At 47.5% G+C, this 24,775-nt stretch overlaps 1 protein-coding gene across 17 annotated transcripts in view; it reads right to left on the bottom strand.

Moving 5' to 3' along the window:
* Positions 1 to 24,775, bottom strand: part of PPFIBP1 (PPFIA binding protein 1) — a 1,584,927-nt gene that overhangs the window by 1,268,879 nt on the left and 291,273 nt on the right. For all 17 annotated transcript variants that reach the window (XM_069628106.1, XM_069628107.1, XM_069628105.1 and 14 more), the window contains exons 5-6: positions 18,375 to 18,461; positions 18,170 to 18,283 (exon numbers count right to left, since the gene is read on the bottom strand). In XM_069628106.1, the coding sequence (XP_069484207.1) occupies positions 18,170 to 18,283; positions 18,375 to 18,461 (201 nt within the window). The remainder of the gene's footprint in view (positions 1 to 18,169; positions 18,284 to 18,374; positions 18,462 to 24,775) is intronic.

Here is a 24,775-nt window from a genome sequence, read left to right as displayed (position 1 = left end):
CAATGGCCCAGAGGAAGCAAGCTGAGAGGAAAGTACAGGAATGGGAAACCAAATTTAAAATCGAGAGTACTCGAAAGGTGTACAGACAATTACAAGTAGCTAGAGCAGAGGTAAAGGCTCTATGGGTGGCCGACATTTCTTACAACATGCTTAAGATTAAACACTTGGCACGTAAGCTTAAAACTCAGGAGAACAGAAATACGATCAAGGGGTTAAGAGATGCAAGAGGCAAATTAACAGTGGAGGAACCTGAGAAATTGAGCATTACATCAAAAAGTTATGAAACATGGTTCACTTCTGAAATAACAGATGGGGCCGCACGTTTTCTTTTTTTTAATCAGGGATGCTTGCCTTCCAAATATTGCAGAGGTAGAGATGGAAGGGCTGGAGAATCCCATTACAACTGAATAAATCACCCAGGCAATCCTGTGCCTTCCCACCAATAAAGCACTAAAACCTGATGGCTTTCCTGCTCTCTTCTATAAAAAAAGTTTGTTGATATAATCGCTCCCCAATTGACCCCCTTTTTCAACTCCTTTGTGGACACGGGCACCATCACTTCAATTACGGGAGAATCTGTCTTAACAGTAATTGGCAAACCAGCCAAAGACCCTACACAATGCTCCTCTTATCGACCAATTGCTGTCCTTAATTACGATGCGTGCATTTATTCCAAGATCTTAGCCACTAGTCTGGCTCGTGTGCTCCTTGTAGTGGTTGGAGCAGATCAGACAGGGTTTGTTGCGGGTTGGTTTATGCATAACAACATCCGGAGAACAATAGATGTAATAACTTTAGCTAGATGGAATAAGAATGCGTTGGTGGTATTATCGATCAATGCAGAGAAGGCGTTTGATCCGGTGGACAGGGGGTATCTGTCCAGGGTGTTAACAGGGTTTGGACCCAAGTTTCTCGCGAGGGTGCTTGCAAATTTCACAATTCCAACTACCCACATTAAATTAAATGGCATATTATTTGTCCCAATAGTCTCGGGGGGGATAGCTCAGGGGCAACGTGCTCGCCTTGGAAGCAAAACGACACAGAGCAACCCAGGTTCGATCCCTGGGTCCACACGTAGAAACCTCTGGGTAGTAAGCGTGTTATAAATAACCTATCATATCACTAAAGCTGGGAAGAGACACGCGGCAGGATTGCCCGTTGACCCCCCTTCCCTTTGCCTTATACATGGAACCTCTTGTGAGGGTGATATATATAAGCATATACAATCACACTGCAACTATCGCCTGAGTTTCATGCATAAATGCATGTGTTTTTATTCATATGAGAGTCAGCCTGACACGTGCTTCGAGCCTAAGCTCTTCTTCTGAGGCTGAATTAGTACATTGCATATATTGATTATTTTACAATGGTGTACCTATATAAGGTCAAAGCGGCACAAGCCCCAATGTTCAACAAGGGGTGGCCTAGGCAAAATTACATTGAGTTAAAACAATAAGCACCAATATATAGAGGCATCATTATATTTGCAAATACATCAGTATAATATGCATTTAAAGCAAATCCAATTCATTAGGGCATGATAACACAAGACATAGATATAAGAGAGAGATGGAGAAACAATAAGAGGGCACAGTTAACAATTCCAATGGTATTCATGGGAAAAACTAATGTAGAATTATGTAGCTATTTGGGCAGTGTGTCACATCACCTCTGCCTCTTAAGTAATATTAAATAGGTAACCTTGGGGTGTTCTTTTGTTCTCATAAGCATCTAAATAAAATTGATCGGAAAAATAGTAAAAATAGTAGTATAGCTCCCCGAGTTGGGGTTGTAGTTAATGAATATTGTGGTCCCACACAGTTAGGATAGGGTACCAAGTTCCAACTATTGAGCACAATTGTGCTTGCATACTAGCTAGGCACTGACACTTACCAATTGGCTTTGTTGCCATAAAGATATAGTCAATTATTCTGGATTCCTGCAGGGAGATATCAGATATAATAGCCCGTCACCTAAGGATACACAGTATTTATTAATTAAGCCCATTATTGCAAAACCATTGATAGAAAAGTAGGTAACTACCTGGCTATGCATTCGCTGTTGTGACTGTACAATAAAATAGCTGTATTATATATCAATAAAATACCCCATGGGATAACGTTGTCATCCATACACGTATTCATGCCCAACGTTGGTAAATCCAGCGGTCAGGCTAAGGCAGCTAATAATAGAAGAAAGAAACAGAGCGATATCACTGAATTAGTATTGCTACATTAGCGCTTCAATCTACTTCTATTAACTTAATGTAAGCCCACCAGGGACCGTAGCAAGACAGGACGCGCTGCTCCTTATCCGGCCTTTCGGCACAAATCCATGTAGTCAAGGGAGCCGCGTCGCAGGGTGCAGCCTGCATTAATGTTCTCTGAAGCAACTGGTACACTGTTAGCTATATCGTCGCTCGTGCTGCTGCGTCCACCATCTTGGTTGGGTATATTGCACGTTGTAGGTGCATTCGAATTCGGAGTGATAACTGATTACAAAAGGGATCTACTTAATAGAGCCGTCACATGTCTCTAGGCATTGTAGGTATGCTGCACATTATACGTGCATTCTTATTGGCATCCCAAATATTTACAGGATAATTTCCTAAAGTAGCCATAGCTGCACTTGTTAGAACTGCAGCAGTTATTGTATTGTAATAACTGATTACAAAGGAGTTTTACCAAAGGGCTCTACTTAATAGAGCCGCCAAATTGCTCTAGGAGTTGTAGGTATGCTGCACATTATATGTGCATTCTTATTGGCATCACAATTATTTACAGGATAATTTCCTAAAGTAGCCATAGCTGCACTTACTATAGCTGCCGCATTGTACCAGGAGGCATTCTTTCCCCATCATATTCTGAACCAGGTGTCTGGAGCAAAATTGAGTGCCCTGCATTATGGTTACACACTAATGTAAAACCTCATAGACACATTGGGCCTCATTACGAGTCAGCTGGTCCGGAAAGAACGGTGGTGGTAAATCCGCCACCACCGTTCTTTCCGGACCGGCTGATTAAGAGTCCTGCAGACGGGAGGTGTCACTCTCACCAGGTCTGACCAGGCGGGTTTAACACCACCCGCCTGCAGGTGGACATGGAAACACCAGCACCATTACAGCATGGTGCCAGTGTTTCCACTTCCCCATTCCCATGGAGTCCTGTAGGACTCCATGGGAATGGGGATTAACAGAATTCCGCCTCCGGAATTACCGGGTTACCGGGGTTGTAATGCCCCGGTGATTCCGGCAATCACGGAGGTAGAATGGTAAGACAAGTCCGGCGGTAACCTGCCGGAATTTCCGGCGCGGTTACCGCTGGACTCGTAATGAGGCCCATTGTCTTGTTAATAGGTACATACTTGATGTGACAACCCAAATGGTTTTACAAACATTACTTGCAAACTGGTAAGTTTTCAATCTGCCCAAAACAAAGTACAACAAAACGTAAGGGCACTGGCATTGTGTTGCCCCAAACCGGTAATATTAACTATCTGATATGATAATCACAAAAAGGGCCACTCCTGCATACAGAAGCACTATTTGATACTAAGTTCTCCCTTAAGGTTTTTGGGTTTGGGACCCACAAGGCCACCACACGGAAGCATGAGAAGCAACAAACAATATTTACCATTATATATCTACACCCACACGTAAGTCAGAGTCAGAGATCCATGTTGATACAAATTCAATTAGATATGAAATACATGGGTTCAAAGGAAAACAGAGAATTTGTGGTCAGTGTTCAGACCCTTGGTAACTGTCCTGTATTGACAGATAAGTCTTGCTTCCGGTTGTCTACGTTTTAGTTCAAGGTGGCCACCTTTCAGCGGTAGGATAACCTTAGCCATTCCTGCAAACTTAATATCTTTCTTATTATCGATCTGGTGGACATTTTGCCAGTGTGTTGCTAATGGGTATTTGGCTTCTTGATTTGAAATTGTAGATAGGTGCCCTCTAATTCTAATTTTCAAGGGTCTAATAGTACTCCCAATGTAATATAAACCACATACACAGATAATACAATACACCACAAATTTCGAGTTGCAGTTAATGAATGAGTTAATATAGTACTTGCCCAATGTTCCAAAGTCCACAAATGCAGATTCAAAAGCATGTGCCACTTTTTTTTTCCTCTTGCGAGGGTGGTTCGCTCCACAGAGAATATACAAAAGCTAGAGGTGGCTAGCTATCAACACAAAACTGCATTATATGCAGAAGACCTGCTTTCCTATCTGATGGATGCAGCAAAAACACTTCTCCATATAGTTGTCTTACTTGTGAGATTACAGGAGGTATCCGGATTTAAGATTAATTATACAAAATCAACCATACTTAACATCACAGAAACAGAAAATACTATTCAGCAGCTAAATGCCACTTTGTTTTTAATGGGCAACAAACTCCCTGAAGTATTTGGGTGCCTCGTTGACTGCCCAATATGACCAACTGTACGCAGCTAATATACTGACACTCGGCGTCAGGCAAACAAGACTTGGCAAGATGGGGGGAGATGGAAATTCCTTGGCTGGGTAGAATGGCCGCGGTCAAGATTACTTTATTTCCAAGATGTTAGGCAAAGTTTGAATGCAGTACCCTCTGAGAACACTACAAACAACTATGACTACAGGTCTAGGCAACCAAACCTTTGGTGTAAGCTTGTATTACAAAGTTTTGATAGGTATCCCTACAAAATATCCCCACCAAAAATATCGCTGTACATATGGCAGTTTGTCTCGTAGGCAATATTTTTGGGGGGATATGTTGTGGGAGTGGGGGTTGCGGGGGTATCCCCCCGCACATTTTAAAATAATGCAGGGGTTGCAGGGGTGTCCCCCGCAGGGTCCATGTGTCAAAATCGGCGCAAAAATATGGCGATATTTTAGTATCGCAATATTTTTGCAGGGTTATTAACAAATGGAACCGTTTTGGTAGCATGTTGAGCAGCCAGGCTTATCTCAAGAGGGGAAATGTGAGCTGTAGTGGAGTCACAAAGATTCAGAGTTACAGCTATTCAAATAAACTCTTACACTCAAGGTTTCTTGCATAAATTAATTTATGTATCAGTCAGTTATAAAGGCTTCTTTAGAAGGGAGCAATAGAATAGTAACACACAAATACACTTCAATACTGTACACTTTGAGTTTCTGAGTCAGAGAAGACCCTTTTGGGATGGCCCACAGACACAACCTACACCCACAGGGGACTTCAGTAACAAGGGTGCTGGGGACATTAATATCTTACTGTTGGAATTCAGAATATAAATACAAAGGTTATTAGAACACAAGAGACCACAAATATTCCTAAGCAGTGCAGATACTTTAAGAGTTCACTAGAAGAGTCATTCAATTCAATTGGCTAAGCCAAAGTCAATAGGCAAAAGTCTTGGATAGGATTAAGCACTTCTGGCAAGTCAATGGAAAAGGCTTTATTCCAGCCTAGCTGTCACTCACCCAGCAGGGTGGCTGTCCTTGCCAGACAGTCAGCCAGCCAACCACCACAGAGTGCATTCGGGTCTCCTAGGAGACTAAGCACATGGAGTTTCGGGCACCTCCCTCACTTCCTGCCTACCCCAGACACTTTGGAGACAGAGGCGGGTTTCACTACTGAAGCCCGCCAAAGGCGAAATGAACAAAGAGACCAAACCTGGTTTGGCGCGCAGAGAAAATCTCTAGTAGGACCTTTCCACAAAGACATGGCGAAAAAGAAGACCGGGGACCAATATGTCAAAGATGGCTCGGCGCCATTTTGAAAAAGATGGCTCCCGCGCTTAGCGTTACCGTAGCTGCAAACAGCCGCGGTAAATGCAAACCATGGTTGTTCGACATGAAACCACTGCCACGGGCCATTCTGTAAGGAAAGGGTAACAAAAATGTTCCATGAGCATCTAGACACAGGGGATACTAAGTAATCCCTCCAGCACTCTAGTGTAAGATAGTGTGTGCTGGGTCTAGAAAGTTACATCAGTAAGTAAAGTTAATTTCACTTTACTGATCTGGGAAACAGATTACCCCAGAGAAGGTATTTCAACCTTGGGAAATCTGAAAGACTTCCCTGTGCCACTGCACTGAAGGTGCAGTGTGACACAATGTAAACGATGATGCCTATGGAGTTTGTCAGACTCCATAACCAAAAGAAACACAAACAGAAAACGCATAGAATTTAAAAGTCCAAAGTCCCAAAGTTCAGCAAAAGAGCTGGAGGTCTCTAAGGTGGGAGGAGCTTAGCACCAAACTGAACATTTTCCCTAACACAAGGCTATTCTATATTTTCAAAGCATTACCGATCTGGATCTCCAGAGTGGTTCTTAAGGAGCTTCAGTCGCATATATTTCATTTTGTCTGGGGACACAAGCCCCCAAGGGTGGCTAGAAGAACGGTGATGGCAGCAAAGGAAAGGGGGGGGACTGCCAGTCCCAGATGTAGAGAGATACCTATATGCAGCACAAATTGCCCAAGTACTGGAAAGCCAAACATCACAACATAACACCAAGCACTGGGCATACATATAAAAATCCGCTTTAGGAGGTCCCATACACGAATGGCGTTGCAAGAGAACTAGGAAAAACCACGGGAATGGGCTCCCAACCACCAAGTCAACTTTTGGGTACTGGTATAAGGCAGCTCACAGCTATGCAACGACCACCTTTCCACCCCCCCCCTCTCACGGGAATCTGGAATAACTGAAAATTCCCTCCCGGACAGAGCATCATGAGATTTACTCTATGGATAGAGGGCTGGGTCTGTCCAGAACAGGCAAACTATTTGATAATGAGCAACCCCTATCATTTGAGCAATGCAAACAAGCCTTCTTAGTATTAGACACAGGCAGATATGGGTATATTCAACTCCGTCATTGGCTCACTAATGTAAAGTTGGCGAATCACGTTACACGGGATACTACCCAGTTTGAGGATCTATTTATTGGGGACCCCCCGAAAGGCCTGGTATCATCCACCTACAAAATCCTTAACTCCAAAAGGTTCACCTCGCCCCACACATACATGGCTATATAGAAGGAAGACATTGGGAGACCCATGGATGAATTGGCCTGGTACAATATATAGACTAGGCCAGGGAAATACTCTAAAAGTCAGTTTACCTCAAGGAAAATGGGGTTAAGCTACTACTAAGTGTGTATTTGACTCCAGAACGGTTAGCAGACCCCCCCCACATGCTGTAGATGTTCCGTTGCTACAGGCACCTTTTTCACTTGTGGTGGACATGCCCAGTCACACAGGTGTTCTGGAAGGAAGCATTAGCTCAAATCAAAACAATAATTGAGTAGTACTGGTGATGGACCCACTAGTGATATTAGGTGACAAGGATCCGCAGCAGTGTTACAACCTGGGGTCAAAGTAGTCTAAATCAATAACGCACTTTCTAGTGGCAGCAAAGATGGCATTGAGAAGAATTGGAAGTCCCTCTCCCCCCAGACATTAAAGACTGGTGGTCTAGGATCTGGTATGTAGCGGCAATGCACAAAATAGATGCTGCAGTTTTTTTTTTTTTTTAAATATATTTTTATTTTATATATAAACCACACGACATTACAACTAGAACATAAATAAACACATTTGATAACAAACAGCACTGCAATCCCCATCCCTCCCCCTATGAGCCTGTATGGTGTTCGCCATTGGTATCCGCTGTGAACGGGGGGGCGTCATCGCTCTCAGATTCAATTGGAGCCGACCCCGTTCCAAACAGTTCAGCTATCAACAATTTCCATGCCGCGAGGGAGCACATTTCCTCCTCCTCCCCTGCAATACTGGTATCCCGCCACACAGCCGTCTCGGCCTCCGCCCATTTTTGGAGATCCCTCCACCAGACCTCCGTTCGTGGCTTATGACACTCCTTCCATCCCATGCCAATCCTACGTTTAGCAAGCACATAAGCCAAATCTTTCAATTTCTCGACATGTCTAAGTTTGCGCGCTCTGGGATATCCCCCCAGTAAGCAGGCCCAGGCTGAATCCACTTTGAGCGTGACACCCTTTCCTGCCAGCTTCTGCGCCACTTCACCCCAATAGCCTGCAATTACTGGGCATGCCCAGAACATGTGTATCATGTCTGCATTCTCCTCGTCACACTTGGGGCACGCCTGGCGTCCAACATCCCGAAATTTGGATATTCTCAAGGGGGTCATGTATGCCCTGTGCGTTATATAAAGCTGTATTTGCTTAAACCTGGCGTTTCTCGATACTTTTTTATGATACCCCAGGGCTCGCTCCCACAACCCATCTGCCATCGGGGCCCCCATCTCCGTTTCCCATTCCAGTCTCAAGTGAACTAAGTCGCTCCCAACCTTCGTCATCAACATCTCGTACAACCTAGAGACCTCATGTCCGCCCTCCGATGTGTCATATAGTATCTCCACCGTGGCGTCCGGTTCATCGGCCAGGGTAGTTTCGGGCCACCTATTCCGGATCTCCTGCACTATCCTGTGATATGTCATATATTGACCCCTGTGCAATCCCGACCCTGCCTCTAATTCTTCGAACTCCAAGATGGTCCCATCCTGCCAAATATCTCCCATGGTGACCAACCCCACTGACTCCCAGTATATCCGAATGGTTGCTCTGAGCTGCCCATCTCCCTTCGCCAGTGCGACCAATGGGAACTGCAACACACACGGCAAGGGGTTACCCATCATCCGGCAGGCCCGTTTCCACATGTTCCGTCCCAAAGCTAGCATTCTAGGCCGCTCCCTCATGCATGCATTAGCCACCCAGATCACCTCTCGCAGATAAAAAGGGGAGCAATCCCTCCCAAACAGCCTGTGTTCAGGGGTCTCATCATCAGAGAGCCACCTGGACACATATTGTAGCTGCGCTGCCACATAATATGCCTCAAAGTTCGGCAGTTTGACTCCGCCCTTCTCATAGAAGTTCTGCAGCTTCCACAGTGCGACTCTGTTTCGCGTGCCGTGCCACAGGAATTCTCTGCAAATACCATGTAGCCTCACGAAGAACTTCTTAGGAATCATGTAGGGGATGTTGTTAAAATAATGCAGAAGCCTGGGCAGTACCACCATTTTAAGCATAGCTCCCCGGCCCATCATCGCTAGTGGCAATCTTTCCCAGAACCTCATGCATTTCTCGATCTTCCCCACAGCAAGTTCAGTGTTATGCTTGTGCTCTTCCACAGTCGTGTGATACACGTCAATTCCCAAGTATCTAAGGGATCTCGTCGCCCACGGGATCTGCAACACTGGCAACCTCTCTACCGGAGTCCCCACATAGCCCCCTAGCGGAAATAGAGTGGATTTCTGGGGGTTTACCGCTATACCGGACAACCAGGCATACCTCCCCATCACCTCTAAGACATACTGCAAATTTTCTTCTGGGTATCTTAGGTATAGCAGCATATCATCTGCATACAGGGATATGAGGTGACACTCTCCTCTCACATCGATGCCGACCGGGTCATATTGCTGCCGGAGGTAAATCGCTAAGGGTTCTAGGGCCAGGATGTACAACATTGGGGACCAGGGACACCCCTGCCTAGTGCCTCTGCCCAACTGCCATCTCTCTGACACCACTGCACCCGTGCGGACCCTGGCTAGTGGTGCACTGTATAACATCTCGGCCCACCTGACATAACCTGGTCCCATCCCGTACCATCTCAGAGCCGCCAGCAGCCAAGGCCACCGAACGGAGTCGAACGCTTTAACCACGTCCAATGCCACTATCGCCATTTCGCCGTCATCACTACAACCCCACTCGACCACCCTGTGGAGGCGCCTGTGGTTATGAGTAATGTTCCTATTAGGGACATAGCCCGTCTGGTCAGGGTGGATCAACTTGCCGATCACTCTACGCATTCTAGTAGCCAGGACAGCTGTCAGGATCTTGCTATCTTGGTTCAGCATCGACAGGGGCCTGTAGGAGCCACAATCATGTCCCGGTTTATTTGGCTTGGGGAGCGGAATTATAATCGCCTCCCTAAGTGACTCCGGCAACCGTCCCATCTCGTACGCTTCGTTGAGCATTTCCAACATGGGCGGGAGCACTTCCTCCGCATAAACTTTATAAAATTCACTGGGGAACCCATCTGCCCCTGGGGCATTGCTAGTGGGCAACTGTCTCACAATCTCCTTCAGCTCTTCCAGGGTGATCGGAGCATCCAGCTCCTCTCGCTCCTCATCGCTGACCTTGGGCAAGCCTACATCTTCCAGCACATCGTCTATCTCCTCCTGGCTGCCCCCCTCGCGATCTTCGTATAAGACCTTATAGTATTCCACGAATGCCCTGTTCACGCCTTCTTGGGTGTCTACCTCCTCCCCCTTTTCATTGGTTACCAATCTGATCGGGGATCGTGGGGTCTCACTCTTGTACAGCCAAGCTAAGAGTCGGCCTGTTTTATCTCCCCCCGCATGCAATCTCTCAATATACTTTCTATAGTTCAAATTACAGAGCCTGTCCCAATGTTCCGCACACTCCTGTTGCAATTTGGTGACCGCCTCCACATCTGTCCCACCACCTTCCAACTCCTCCTCCAGCTCAATCTCTGCTCTATGCAAATCCGCCAGGACTCCCCCCATCAATCCCTTAGACTTCGCAATGGCGATCCCCCGCATTACGACCTTAAAGGCCTCCCATAAGGTGCCAGCCGACTTAACGCTCCCTTTATTCACCTCAAAATAAGCAGTTATCTCTTCCCTAATATCCTCTCTGAAGGCAGGGTCTTTGAGCGCCTCCGCCCTAAGGCGCCATGTTGGTATACGCGCTCGTGGGGAATACAGTTGCCATCGCATGACCAGGGGCGAGTGGTCAGAGAGAACCCTCGCCCTGTAGTCTATATGGTCGCACTCCGCGACTATGTCTGGCGTAGTGAAAAAGTAATCAAGTCTCGTGTGCAGTAGATGCGGAGCCGAATAGTGCGAGTATTGCCTCACGCCCGGGTGTTTCGCTCTCCACACATCTACTAGGCCAAAATCCGCCAGCAGCGTCTGCAATACCTTAGCCGCCGGACTGGGCTTAGCCATCTTGTCATCCGACCTATCCTCTCTGGGATTCAACACGCAATTAAAGTCGCCACCCCATATCACCGTTCCCCCATAGATGCTGCAGTTAAGGGGATTCTGCAAGATATCTCCAGGAGTGGGCCCCTCTCATTACTTATGTGAGCCAGCATGATGGCTCTGGGATATATCACAAGTCCCATGAGATTACTTCCTTTGCATTACTGTGACAGTCGATGTGTTTTATGCATTACAATCGGCCATGTTTCCACACTTCAATTTGTTTTTGTTGTTTTAGGTTTGTCCTTTTGTTTCTTTTTTTTTTGTACGATTGCGGATGTTAAGCTGACGACATTGGTTTTTAGCGATATACGGCCAAGATTTGCCTACACTACTGGAGCAGTGGTGTAACTCGCATATTTGGTTTTATTTTCAAGGTCATGTCTATGAAGAACACACGTGGTATTGTAATGTTGCTCAGCTTGAGAACTCAAAATCTGAATACAAAAAAAAAAAAAAAGGCACAGTGGAAACTGGAGGCTCCAACCAGTCAGGAGCAGAGAAAGAGACTTGCAGGCTGAGGCCTGGAGTAAGTGTGTGCCAGAACATGCTTCTACATAATCAAATCAAAATTGAGAGATTAGGGGAGGCCACCAGGGGGCAGAGGGAAGATGTCTGCTTGAATGCTGTGCTCCGTCCCCAGCCGTGGAGTCAATGAGGAGCTCAGGTGACTAGCAGTCTCTGAATCACCTACGGAGTTGCAATCTACGAGTTGGAAACCCCCACCCATGCAGGGGGCCCAAGAGCGACGGCTGGAGGCAGCCTGGGAGCCCCGGACCTGACCATGGCATGGGTCGGAGCACTTCCCCCGCCGCCTTCGAGCTGTCCTGGGAGAGGAATGTCTCTGATGCCCCTCTGGGCTTTGAGGACTACGCCGGCGCCACGCGTGCGAAGTCCCATGGCCGGATTTAGAGTGTCGGAAGCCCTAAAAACTGCTTTGGAGAGGCTGGGGGTGAGGAGTGGAGCCCACCCTACCCCCCAGCACTGCAGATCACTGACCGGGCCGACGCGGGAGAGCACCCAGCCAGACACCGCCTGAAGCAGGGAATGCTGGCTCCGGCAGGTAGAGGACAGTGCGGTTGGATGCCGCGAAGAGGGCGAGAGGGCAGCGGAACCCCCCCGCCCCCAAGTCTGAGGGGGGGTTCTGGAGGAGTGGCCCCCGCACCTACGTGCAGCAGTGGAGAGGAGGTATGGGCTACACAAGGCCTCAGTCACGTGGCGCTCCCCTGTGGAGATGGGCAGCAGAGATCCTACTGTTGAGTGCCACAGTCAACTGGCACCCCTCCACATACTAACCTTGGAAGGGGAAGGATTCCGGGGGCAAGGCCTCACACTGGCCGCAGCGGGGGAAAGCCTGTGAGCCCATTAGGAGACATTTGGCAGCACGCTGAGCCGGGCCAGAGGTGTGGGACCCTCCTCACCGGGGCAACCTTTTCAAACAACCATGAGCTGCCGCATTCAAGAGGGGAGTCAAAACCCCAGACAAACTGCAGTGAAGAAGGGGCCTAGGGCCCATAAGTGCCTCGTTGCGCTCTGAGGCTGGTTGTGGGTGGCGCCTCCCAGCAGAGGCAGATCCGAAACAGCGACAGTTAGCTACATAGAAGAGGGGAAGACTGGGCCCTGGAAGCCGGTGACCAAGCTCCTTGCCCATGGATATCCCCTAGCCTCAGGAGAGTAACAGACTAAAGTCACTTTAGGAGCAGGGAGGGGTGGGGACTCCCCACACGGAGAACAACCCCCTGCTGCCCATCTGAAGGGGTGCAGAAGCTCATCCTGGACACTATCCTTGAAGTGGGAAGCTCATATCGGAGCCCCTTCGCACCGCAGCTCAGTCTGGGGGATGCCACCCCCCCCCCCACCCATCTCCAGATAAATCTGCATGTCGCTTTGGGTAGTGGAAGTGTCCAGGGGCGGTCTACCCCCATAGAAAGATTTGGCACTGGAAAGGGTGCTTGTGGACTAGTGGAGCCAAAGTCGAGACTCCTTGTGAGAACAAAAGGTGGGGTGTGGAAGCCTTATGAGCTGGAAGGAGACGTTGACGAAATTTCAATTCCACACAGAAGAAACTGCGACGGAGCTGGGGTGGGGGTCGGTTGGAGCACCTACACCACCGGCTGAATTGGGCTCCATAAACGGACATACAGACCATCTTGGAAAAAATTTGAGGTATGAGAACGGACATGAGGACAAAACTGGCAGACCTAACGGCTAAGGTGACCACGCTTGAGGATAGAATGGATGGGGTTGAGGCTAACCAAACCTCTACGGGGCTTTTGAAAACAGATGGAGGCCCGCTTCATAGAAATGGAAAGAGGCGAGGAACAGCTCTACCTCAAGGTGGATAATATTGAAAATCGTGAGAGACGGAACAATCTCAGGATCTTCAGGCTGTTTGAGGTGGAGGGCGAGACCCCGGCAGGCTTGGAACATAAGGCGCAAGACATAATAAGGATGGTCCTAAGACGGAGGAAGGTGACAGAGTAACAATAGACAGAGTACATCGGGCTGGCGGAAGTGCCCGGGGCCCTCGCACGGTCCAAGCACGCATGCACTATTATGGAGATAAGGCGAGGATCCTCGAGAAAGTAAAACGTCTAAAGGAACTAAACTATGGTGACTCAAAGGTGGGCATTTTTCCATCATTTTTCAAGCGGTACATGCTGTGGAATCTGCGCTGAAGAGGCATCACGGGACACAAGAGGGCTAATGGGCGATGGGTGAGAAGGGAAAATGGTTGAGGGGTGGTTGGTACGCTAAACGTCAAGCGTTTGAACTCTCAAAACAAACTATCTCTGACTAGTAACATGTTTTGCAAACAGAAACTGCTGGTCCTCTTTTTACAAGAGACGCATTAGTGACAAGGAGTGGAGTCACCGATATAAAGTAAAGCGATGGGGAGGAATTTCTGGCCCTCTCACAAAACCTCCAAGAAGGAAGGGGTGGGTATATTGCTGGACAAGTCATTCCGTCTCATGGGGATTGAGGTCAAGAGGGGTTTCGGGGAACGGTTTCTGGACATAAAATGGTATGTACGAAGGAACGCGAATCACGCTTGCCACCCTTTATGCACCCAATTGGGTCAGGTGTGGTTCCTACCCCAGGTGTTCAGGGTGATGAACGAGTGGGCGGAGGGAGCGAAGCTGCTGGGGGGATTTCAATTTGATATTTGACCGCAAAATTGAATTGGTGGTCTACAAAGGGAATGGGGACGAGATTGGTGGCAAGAGACAATCTCGCCCTGTGGAATCTTCTGCAGGATAATTTTTGGGTCGACGTGTGGTGAAGGTCCTGCCTGGGACCCGGGGTTTACACATTTTTCTTCCCTGTGCATCAGTCATACAGACGGATTGACCTCCTGCTGATACCCAGGGAACAGGAGGGTGAGGTTGGGGCCCCGAACGTAGAGGCCGTTACGTGGTCAGACCACAAACTAATGGTGGTAAATTGGCGGCTGCCGGAAGTCCTGTCGTGTTATAGGTGGAGATGTAACACCCTGTTGATGGACCAGTTGTTTAGGGACTTTGAGGGAGGAGATACAGTCTTATTTTGACACCAATGACAATGGGGAGACTGGTATGGCGACGGTGTGGGAGGTGGCCAAAGCCACCTTCCGGGGTTTACCGATTGCTGAGGGAGCCCGTAGGAAGCGTGAAAGGGCACTGATCAAAACAAGTTGTGAGGGGAATGGACTACTACGCCTACAGCTGAATCAGAGTGATGCAGATAGGGGGCTCTACTAGTGATATAAGGGATAAGAGACATGAACTTCACGGTATCCCTACAAAATATCCCCACCAAAAATATCACCATACATATGGCCGTTTATCTCGCCATAGGCAATATTTTTGGGGAGGATATTTTGTGGGAGCAGGGGTTGCAGGGGTGTTCCCCGCACATTTTAAAATAATAATATGGCAATATCTTTGTATCGCAATATTTTTGCAGGGATATTAACACCTGGAACCAAACTTCACACAGTCCTAATTGGGGAGGTTAAGAGAATGAGATATACCCGACAGAGATAATACTACGAGAGGGGGGACACAGTGGGGACCCTCCTGGCAAATAGGATAAGAGGTTGCAGAGTAGGAAGAAGGGTGGAGGGAATGCGAGATGGAGGGGGACGGGTCCAGAAAGGAGGGGTGGACATAGCGGGCTGCTTTGCAACTTTCTACAAGACGTTGTACACTGGGCCGGCGGAGGAATCTGTGAAGGACATGCAGCAGTAGCTAGCCGAGCGAAAACCTCCCCAAGATTACAGGGGTGGAAAGGGATGCTTTGGAGGGAGAGAACTGCGGAAGAGGTGCTGGGGGCCATTAAAAGGTTGAAGGGAGGGAAAGCCCCGTGAGAAGACGGCTTTACAGCCGACTTCGATAAGCAATACAAAACCCTCCTGGCGAAGCCTTTGGCCAAGTTGTTTAACCGAATAGTGGGGCGGGACACAGTACCACAGTCATTCCTTCAGGCATGATCACTGTCATACCGAAACCAGGGAAAGACCTAACTGATTGCGCCTCCCACAGGCCTATCTCCCTCCTTAATGTGGATGTTAAGATCTTCGCCTGGCCACCTGGATCAGGTAGGGGTCATGCTAAATATGTAGGAAGCGGACAGCATGCGAAAAACCCTCCATGCGATGAGTTTGCAGATGGTACAGGGGAGAGGGCGCTCCTGTTATCCCTGGACACTGAGAAGGCATTTGACCAGGTGAGCTGGGTCTTCATGGGGGAGGCTGTTGCGTCCCTAGGAATGGGCTCAAAGTGCATGGGTTGGATATAGGCTCTGTACTCTGAACCCACGGCTAGGGTTGTGGGCAACGGGAATGAATCAGGGTCCTTCCCACTGCGGCAGGGTACACGCCAGGGGCGTCCCCTTTCCCCGCTGATCTATGCATTGGTGATGGGAGCCGTGGGCGGAGTCAGTCAGGGCCACTGGAGAGATCAGAGGGGTTACGGTAGATGGGGTACACTGTAAGTTAAGTCTCTTTGCAGATGATGCTCTACTTTATTTCACCAAGCCGTCCCAATCCGTCCCTCATGTGTTGACCAGTTTGGAACAATATGGGAAGTTGTCAGGCTTTAAAGTAAACCTGGGGAAATCAGTGGTGTTCGCAATCGGGGGGGTTGCCAGACAAAGAACAGAAATACATGAATGTGCTCGCGTCTAGAGTGCAGAGGGAAATGTTTCGCTATTTGGGGGTCCCAGTGACATGGCACCCTAAGGATCTCTTCTCCGGTAACTCCCTTCCCCTCTGGACAGCGGTGAAACGAGATATGGAAAGGTTGGCAGGTTTGGGGTTGTCCTGGATGGCCCAGCTAAATTCTTTTAAAATGGTGGTTCTCCTCAAATTTGCATTCTTGTTCCAAATGCTGCCAGTGCCCGTGCCTGTCTTTTCTGTCTGAGGTAAAGCGATACATGTTGCGGTTCCTCTGGGCGGGGAGGAAGCACAGGATCTCCTATGGGATACTAACTCAGCCAAAGGAGGAAGGGTGAGTGGGATTTATCAACATATAAAGTGACTCAGCTACGAGCCTTGGTGGAACACTTCAACCCAGGATCAGGGAAACAATGGATGGCAATGGACAACAAGGAATTGGCTCCGGTCACTTGCGGCAAGTGGCTATGGGCCCCCAAAGCTCGCATCCCGTACAGAGTCTTGTGCCACCCAGTCCTGGATGCTCTATGGTCCGTATGGAAAGAGGGAGGGGATAAAAGGTAGTTCACAATGTGGCCATCGCCACTCAGCTGTATATGGGCACCCCCACTCAGGGACGGGATCGAGAAACCTTTGGCATTTGGTACGAGGCGTGGCTCAGTAGGGCAGGCAGTTATGGGTAAGAGATGTTTTCATATCCATGAAGGGACTGGAAGAGGCCTTGGGTCTGTGTAAGCTATCGCCCTTCTGTTTCCGTTTCCTACAATTGAAGGGGGTCCTGACCGAAGAAAGGTGGGAATTGACAGATTTTGAACGATTTCTGATCACGCAGATGGGAGTCCAGGGGGGTTGATAGCTGGGTTATATAAATTGCTTCTCTTGGCGATCCCGAGGGAACCCCCCCCACACACCCCTCTGGGCAGAGTTATTGAGGATACACTGTGGGCCCAAATGTGCAGACGGGTCCATCACTCCATCACGTTACCGCAATATAGACATCAGGCCCTGAAACTGTTACATACGTGGCATTACCCCCCCCCCCCAGTGAGGATAGCCCGGACGAGGGACGGATATGACCCGCATTGTTGGAAGGGTCACAGTGAAAAGGGAGATTATATCGACATGTGGTGGGGGTTGTTCCAGGATGCAGGCATATCCTGTCTTGGATGAAGGGGATTGATGGAATTTACAGGGGACTCACTCCATGGCTTATTCTCTTTGGAGTGAGGAGCCTAAAGTGGATCAGGGCCATATGTTTCAAATTATGTTGGTTGCAGCGAGGTGTTGCCTGGCCCGATTGTGGAGGAACCCACGAATGCCGGTGGAGAAGGAATGGGTCTCCAAGATCCGAGCCATATATGATATGGAATACCTAACCCACCTCTTGGCCGAGTCCAGGACCAACATTGAGGGTGTGTGGCTCCCTTTCTTTGAGAACTATGGGTGGGTAGACCGGAGGGGCTGAGGAAGAGGTTGGGAAGGGGTGGGAAGGGGGCGATTCGCCGACTAAGCAGAGACACTGATGGATTTGTGATTAAAGGTGGGGATTAGGGGAGAGGTTCATTCGACCCTGCATTCAGGCGTACCCAGAAGGAGAACCAGGACTTTAAGAAGAGAAGCCATTAAGTGTCCAATTTCTGGTGGAGTTATGTGAAGAATCCGTAACATGGGGTGAGGACGGCAGGAGGGGTGTTTCACTGTGGGGATATTAAAGAAAGCATTATTGCAGTTATGTGTTATAACTAAAATGGCAATAACAATTTGATTTTTATTTTTAAAATTGAGATTATTTTTGCTGGCACAAATGGCTCAAATCCTATCCCCACAAGAAGGAACTTCAAAGAGTATGGAAGGAGGATGGCTTTTAGGAAAAAGACTAAATACAAGGACATTGCGCACTTAGTAATTCAATACTCTGCACAACAGGTGTAGCTTCTAAGTGCTGAAAGTAAGTGCCTTCCTTTTGCACCCCGACCCTCCATGCAGTACCTGTTGCAGCATCTCCTCTGTAGCATTCAACTTCTCCCGGTGTTCTTCCAAGCCAAGTTCCAGATCTCTTATCTTTTCGCCTTGGGCCTCTACCTGATCAGTCAGCACGCTAACCTGCCATTAAACAATGGAGCACAGTGTTAGTGCAGGAGACTATTTTGGTGCACAGACTTCACAAACGGGGCACAGCAGCACTTTAACTCACCTGTAGCACAAGAGATTCCTTATCGTTCTCTAAACGCACCAGCCTTTCCTGGTACAGATTTTCATTTCCTGAAATGTGTCCATTAATCTGAAAGAAACAAAAATAATTCTTAAGTAAGGGTAACAATTTTCTAAAGAGAGAATTATTTCTACTGAAAAGCAAGAAATTAAATGCTGCATTATGGGTGTTTTCAAAACATAAATCAAACTCTATCCACACTGTGCCAGTGAATATGAAAATGTCTCGGCCCTAAAAGAGCATTTTGAAAAGGGTCAGCTTTAAAACACTGTTGATGAAGACTATTTTCTGCAGACAAAGTGCTATTTTCAACACTCACATCTTTTCTGCAGGACCCATATGTGACAAAGTTAAATAAATACCTTCTCATTGGAAGCAAATAATGTAATGTGTCCTACCAAAATTAGGTTTTTCAACAGACTAAGCTAATATGCTTAAAGGTAGCGCACTGGCGGGCCACCGGATTTTGACGCTCACTAGAGCTACACAAAAATGCGTAGCTGCTTAAATGTTTCCGTATATTACAGCATTCATATACAAAATGTGCTTATGAGGATGTGGGCCGCGGGGATAGCTCAGGAGGCAACAAGCTTGCCTTGGAAGCAAGACAGCAGAGCAACACAGGTTTCAATGCAGCCCGTGCTTAGAGACTGGTCTTCGGTATTAGGCGGGCAATTCATTCCCATTTAGTAGTATGTGTTTAACCAGACTCACGCACCCTAGCCCCACCCCTGCCCCACCACGAAACCCTTGCTTGTCCCTTGTACTCTGCGCTTGTAGGCAGACCCAACACTCTCCTACTTCAAGATTCCACTACACCAAGGAGAAAGCTCAACTGTACAAGGCAAGCCAGAAATATGTGCCAAGACACTTGCAGAGCAGTTGAAATAAATGAAGGACTAGGGGGCAAGTAACACACACCAGCTTCAGTTTTCTATTCCCAGATAGCCAGTATGTAACGTTTACCTTAAACGGAGAACCCTAGCAACCAAGTAACCACCAATCGGCAATGAGCGCATATTTACACATTTTATTCTACTATCCCATGAATGTGTACACTTCTGCTTAATGATTCTTCTACAAAAAAGCAGTCAAATTCTTCTCGGATCTTCACCTCTGTATAAAGCCTACCAGTTTCAGAAACTTGTGTTGGTCGACGACAACATTATTTCGTAAATTGTTTACATTATATGGACCCTGAAAAAAAAGAGGAACATTTAGATGGCTCTCTTTGAATAACTAAAGCACCATATTACTGTACCACAATGAGTCTATGGTGTCAAAAGCTGCATGAAGCAGATTCCCTTAAGGAGGTGATCCACAGCTAGCGGGCCATACTTCCACTTAGGCATGCCCCACTGAAATGGCAGGGCTACAGACCTGATCCTTCTCAGTGCCTTGCCTTCTGTGAGACAGAGGCCTAGAAATTCAAGAAATTCAGTCTACGAGACGGGCTAAAACAGTTTGTGGTTTCAGTACATACATAAACTGCTCCAACATTTCTATGTTGCTCAGCAACTCCTTGTTGTGGCCCGTACCTCAGAGGAGCCTGGCAGCAGATCGCAGTCTTCACCATTGCCAGAAATCATGCAGGTGAGCAGTTCCCAGGATCTGTAATGAACTAGTGGATGGATGAAACCCGGGCAGACCCGAAGTGTAGGACAAATCTAAACTAAGTCCATAGAATGTTCCAGAGGAAGTGGAAACCATGCTTGCGATGTCCAACACCAGAACTATAGATATTAGCTTCTTCCTCATTGTGAGCTGAGGAAAGGCGTAGACTAAAAAAATAAAGTTGGAAGCTAATAGCCAGGTATAAAAAGTCATTTGCTCCCTGCATCATCAACATGCACAAAGCAAACTTTTTAAAACTAATTATAACTCAACAATAATTACTGGGGAGTGAGCATTTTGAGGCATGGCATATACAGTGTGCAGACTACAAACAGAGAAACTCATCCATCTCCACTGCTCATAGGTTTGGCCTTAAGCTGAAATGGCACAGTAGTTCTAAGGTAAGCCTGGACGCAAACAGATCCATCTAAAGGGGTCCCAAAGCAATGAAAGCGAAAGAAAAACGTCCTGATTTAGCATCCAGTCACTGAGCCCAGTAAATAGAGTACATCCCAGTCCACTATCGCATTGACAGCCCTCCAGAAAATCTTCCTGTAGTGCCAACAATCTTTTGATATCTGGGCCTGTATCCTCAACTTGGTGCCTCCCAGATGATTGACATTTTCTCACTGCCGGCACGTTGTGTGTCCACCAAAAGTTTAAACAATTTACTCGGTCCTTCAAGAGGGGATCAAACTGAGTGACACAGCAGTGACCCAAGATAGATTTCATACATGCCCAGTTCCCTCCGAGACCATTTCTTTCCGGTCATAACAGAGCCACATCTGGCACCCAACCCTATGACCATATCCAGAGAATCTTCCAAAATCGTTCATGCTTTCCATGCCTCCATAAGTGTCAGACTTCAGTTTAATTTAATAAGCCCTTGCAGATCTAAAGCCACCATTTTATGGTATGCTAAACCACACTGCAGGGGTCAGATTGTCATGCTCTATAGGGCACTCTAGAGTGAGGTCTGGTGGAAACGTCCTGTATCAAGGAAGCCAGGAAACATACTATTCTTGCAAGTTCCCATGTAAAAATAAAATAAATAAATGTAGGCCAGCTCAGCTCGGATTACTTTCATCTTCTGTGCTAGAAGCTCCAGCATCTACTTTATTGTGCCTGTTAAGATGGATTTCTAGCATCTGGCCTGGTGGACAGATTTGAGGAGGCCACCCTAGTTATAGTGAACATCGGAACTCTGAGAGGTTAGCCAAAACCCAATCAAGGCAAAACGTGAAGAGCAGTCAAGGCAATTCTCGAGTAGTGTGTGAGTGGGTCAGGGCTCCACAATGATTTCAAATAGTGAAGGTCAATAATTCAATTTAGACAGGAATGTATACAAATATTTATTCTAGGCTAAAACATGAAACAAGCAGGTGACATTATAGCACAATACTCAATAAGGAACAAGTTACATACCTTTAACTCCTGTTCTCCAGTATGGATATCTTTCATGGATTCACATGCTCACAAATATTACCAGTCAGATTGGGAATCCTCTGTAATATCAAAGCAGTTTCATTTTAAAGTTTAAAAATCTGCTCGTCACTTTTATAGCCTATTGCTGTCACTTTGGGTCATACTGGCCCAGCCAATGGCATCAGTCCTCCTTAGCTACACCCTGGTAGCCATCTTCAGATTTTGAAGCGCACGTAATGTGGCAGTAAGAAAAAAAGAGCCATAGAGAGGGAAGGTTGCATGTGAATCTATGAAAGATACCAATGCTGGAGAAAAGGAGTTACAGGTAAGTAACATGTGACTTCTTTAGCATGGGATCTTTCATGGATTCACATGCTCATGAATACGAATATACAGCAGTGCATCTATCACAACCAATGAGAGGTGGTACAGCTCCACAGAAGCAATGGCACTAACCTCTGGAACACTCATCTCAAGCAAATAGGTTGTGAAGCACTGCTTGTCCGACACAGGACTCTTCCCTGGAATCTGTCAATGCAGTAGAATCACATGAAGGTGTATGTAGACCTCCATGTAGCAGTCTTGCAGATGTCGAGCAAGGCAACACCAGACAGGAATGCCGTAGTAGAGGCCATGGCCCTGGTGGAATGTGCTTTAGGTCTACCAGGCATGTTTGCAAGCCAATGAAATGCAGCCAAATAGCCACCTGGAAATGGAATCCTTCAACAGGGCTTTCCCTTTATCAACAGGTCCAAATGGCACCAAGAGTTTCTAAGTCTTGTGAAAATCCTTAGTGTGTTCTATGTAGAACTTCAACGCATGGGCAACGTCTAGAGAATGCAAAGCTCTCTCTGCCCGAGAGGTCGGAGAGTTAAAGAATACGGGAAGGACTAGAGGTTCGTTGAGATGAAAAGTTGGTGGTACCTTGGGCATAAATGAAGGATGAGTACACAACACCACCCTTGATGGGTGGAACATTAAATATGGTGGCTTGCAGGAGAGAGCTTGTAACTCCCTTACACGTTTGGCAGAAGTAATAGCCACTAGAAAGGCAGTCTTCCATAATAGGAACTTCAGAGGAGCCCGGGCAGAGGCTCGAAGGGCAAGCCCATCAATTTGGAGAGGACAACATTCAGCTCCCAGGCTAGGGGTGGAAAGCTGGAAACAGAACACTTGATGAATTCTTCAACCAGTCGATGAGACTTGCCCGTCGTGCGAGTGTAACACATGATAGCAGCCAAGTGGACTTTAATAGATGTGTGTGCTCAGCCTGCCTTTGCTAAAGATAGCAGATATAGCAGAATCTGAGAAGGCTTGATTCGAAGAGGGTTGAGCTGTTGCAAATGACACCATACAGAAAAATACTTTTACTTGTGACTGTATCATGATAAATTAGACGGAGCCCTAGACTTTGCCAGGATGGCACGCCTTCCAAAGGATATGCAGTGATTGTAACAAATTAAATTACAGAAAATGCTGTAATAACGAAAAATGTTATAATGAAAAATATCGAATGGTTTGTTTAAAATGTATATGGGGGCTTGGGGTAAAGGGTTAAAGCCGGTGGGGATGGGGTTGGTGTGGGGCTAGGTTTACAAGCATAGAGAAACGGGGGGTTTGGCGGGAGGGACCACACCAAAATAAAAAATAAAAAAAACACTGATATTTTTGGTTATAACGTGTTTGTTATTACAGCATTCTCTGCAATTTAATTAGTTGAAATCACATGTAACCCTTCCAAAGGCAGTGTGAAATGTCCAAACTCTTGGGCTGCAGGAGCCAAGCAGTCAATTTGTGGCAAACTGGGTTGTAGTGCAGCACGGATGCTCCGTCCCTGGAGAGCAGGTCTGGAGGAGGCGGTAGGTTAATGCAAGACGTTACCGGCAGATGAACAAGGTCAAAGTACCAAATTTGACGTGGCAACGCTGGAGCAATGAGGATCATTCTGCACCAGATTTGTTTGAGTGCTTTGATTACATGCAGGAGGAGCGGGGTTGGAGGGAATGCGCAGACGAACAGGCCCTCACATGAAATGGAGAAGGTGTAAACCAGACTCTTCAATTGCTGGCAAACTGGGCACACTTCTCAGTTGGCCTCTGTGGCAAATAGGTCTATGTGCGGCCAGCCCCATGTCAGCCCCATGTCAAGACAAGACTAAGACCTGATCTTGATGGAGCTCCCATTCATAGCAGTATCGCAGTTCCCTGCTGAGGGAATCTGCGATGGTGTTGTGGACCCCGGCAAGATGAAACGGAATGAGGAACATATTGTGCAACATCACCCAGTTCCACAGGATTTGCGATTCCATGGAGAAAATGGGAGAGAGTGTCCCTCCATGCTTCCTGATGTAGAACATGGTGGTCGTGTTGTCAGTGAAGATGTGGACCACCTTGCCCCGTAGCTGGGGTCTGAATGACTTGAGGGCACAGAACACTGCCTGGAGCTCCAACAAATTGATGTGAAGCAACTTGCCCTTCGGCTGCCAGAGGCCTCTGGCGTGGAAGTTTCCTTTGTGCGCTCCCCTACCTTCGAGGGAGGCATCAGTTGTCACTGTGCTTGATGCGCTGACTAGTGAAATGGAGCGCCCTGTGTGAGGTTTTGGCGATTACTCCACCACTTTACAGTTCAGTGGAACGCCGGGCTGTGCTTGATGTTCCAGGAGCATGACACCTGTTTCCATCTGACGTCTAGAAACTCCTGAGGACGCCACATATGCAAGAGAGTTACCAGAGCAATGCAGGAAGACATCATCCCCAGTAGCAACTTGATGGAGCGAACCATTGTTAGCTGGAGAGAAGACAGCTGCTGAACCTTGTGGAGTAAGGCATGGAGTCGTCAGACAGTGCAGTGTGCCCAGTCGTGAGCTCAGTAAAAGAGCGGTCCGAGACGGCAAGAAGCAGGCCTTGGAAATGTGATGGATAATTCCAAAGAAGTCAGCCATTGGATGGTCTCTTTGGTGTGCGGTAGGGATAGCGTCTGCGAGGAGATTCATATTAGCCACTTGTCTAGGTAGGGGTAGACGTAAATACCTGCACAGCAGAGATGGGCAGCCACCAGAGCTAAGCATTTTGTGAAGATTCTTTGAGCCGATTTTAGGCTGAAGGGTAGAGCTTTGAACTGGTAATGCATGCCTTTCTCCACAAAACGAAGGAAGAATCTGCGTTTGTGATATATGGGAATGTGGAAGTAGGCATCCCCCAAGTCCAGCAAGGAGAGGAAGTCTCCCTGTTCCAGCTGACTGAGAACATGTTGTAGCGTGGCCAAGCAGAACCTTTGCGATTTTACGAACTGGTTGAGCCGCCAGAGGTCGAAAATGGGTCTGCGCCCACCAGATTTCTTTCTCA

The sequence above is a fragment of the Ambystoma mexicanum genome, chromosome 12 (genome assembly GCF_040938575.1).
Source record: "Ambystoma mexicanum isolate Mex_15411 chromosome 12, UKY_AmexF1_1, whole genome shotgun sequence".
NCBI lineage: Eukaryota > Metazoa > Chordata > Amphibia > Caudata > Ambystomatidae > Ambystoma > Ambystoma mexicanum.
The sequence above is the reverse complement of the archived record's forward strand: the minus strand, read 5'-3'. Positions and strand labels throughout refer to the sequence as shown.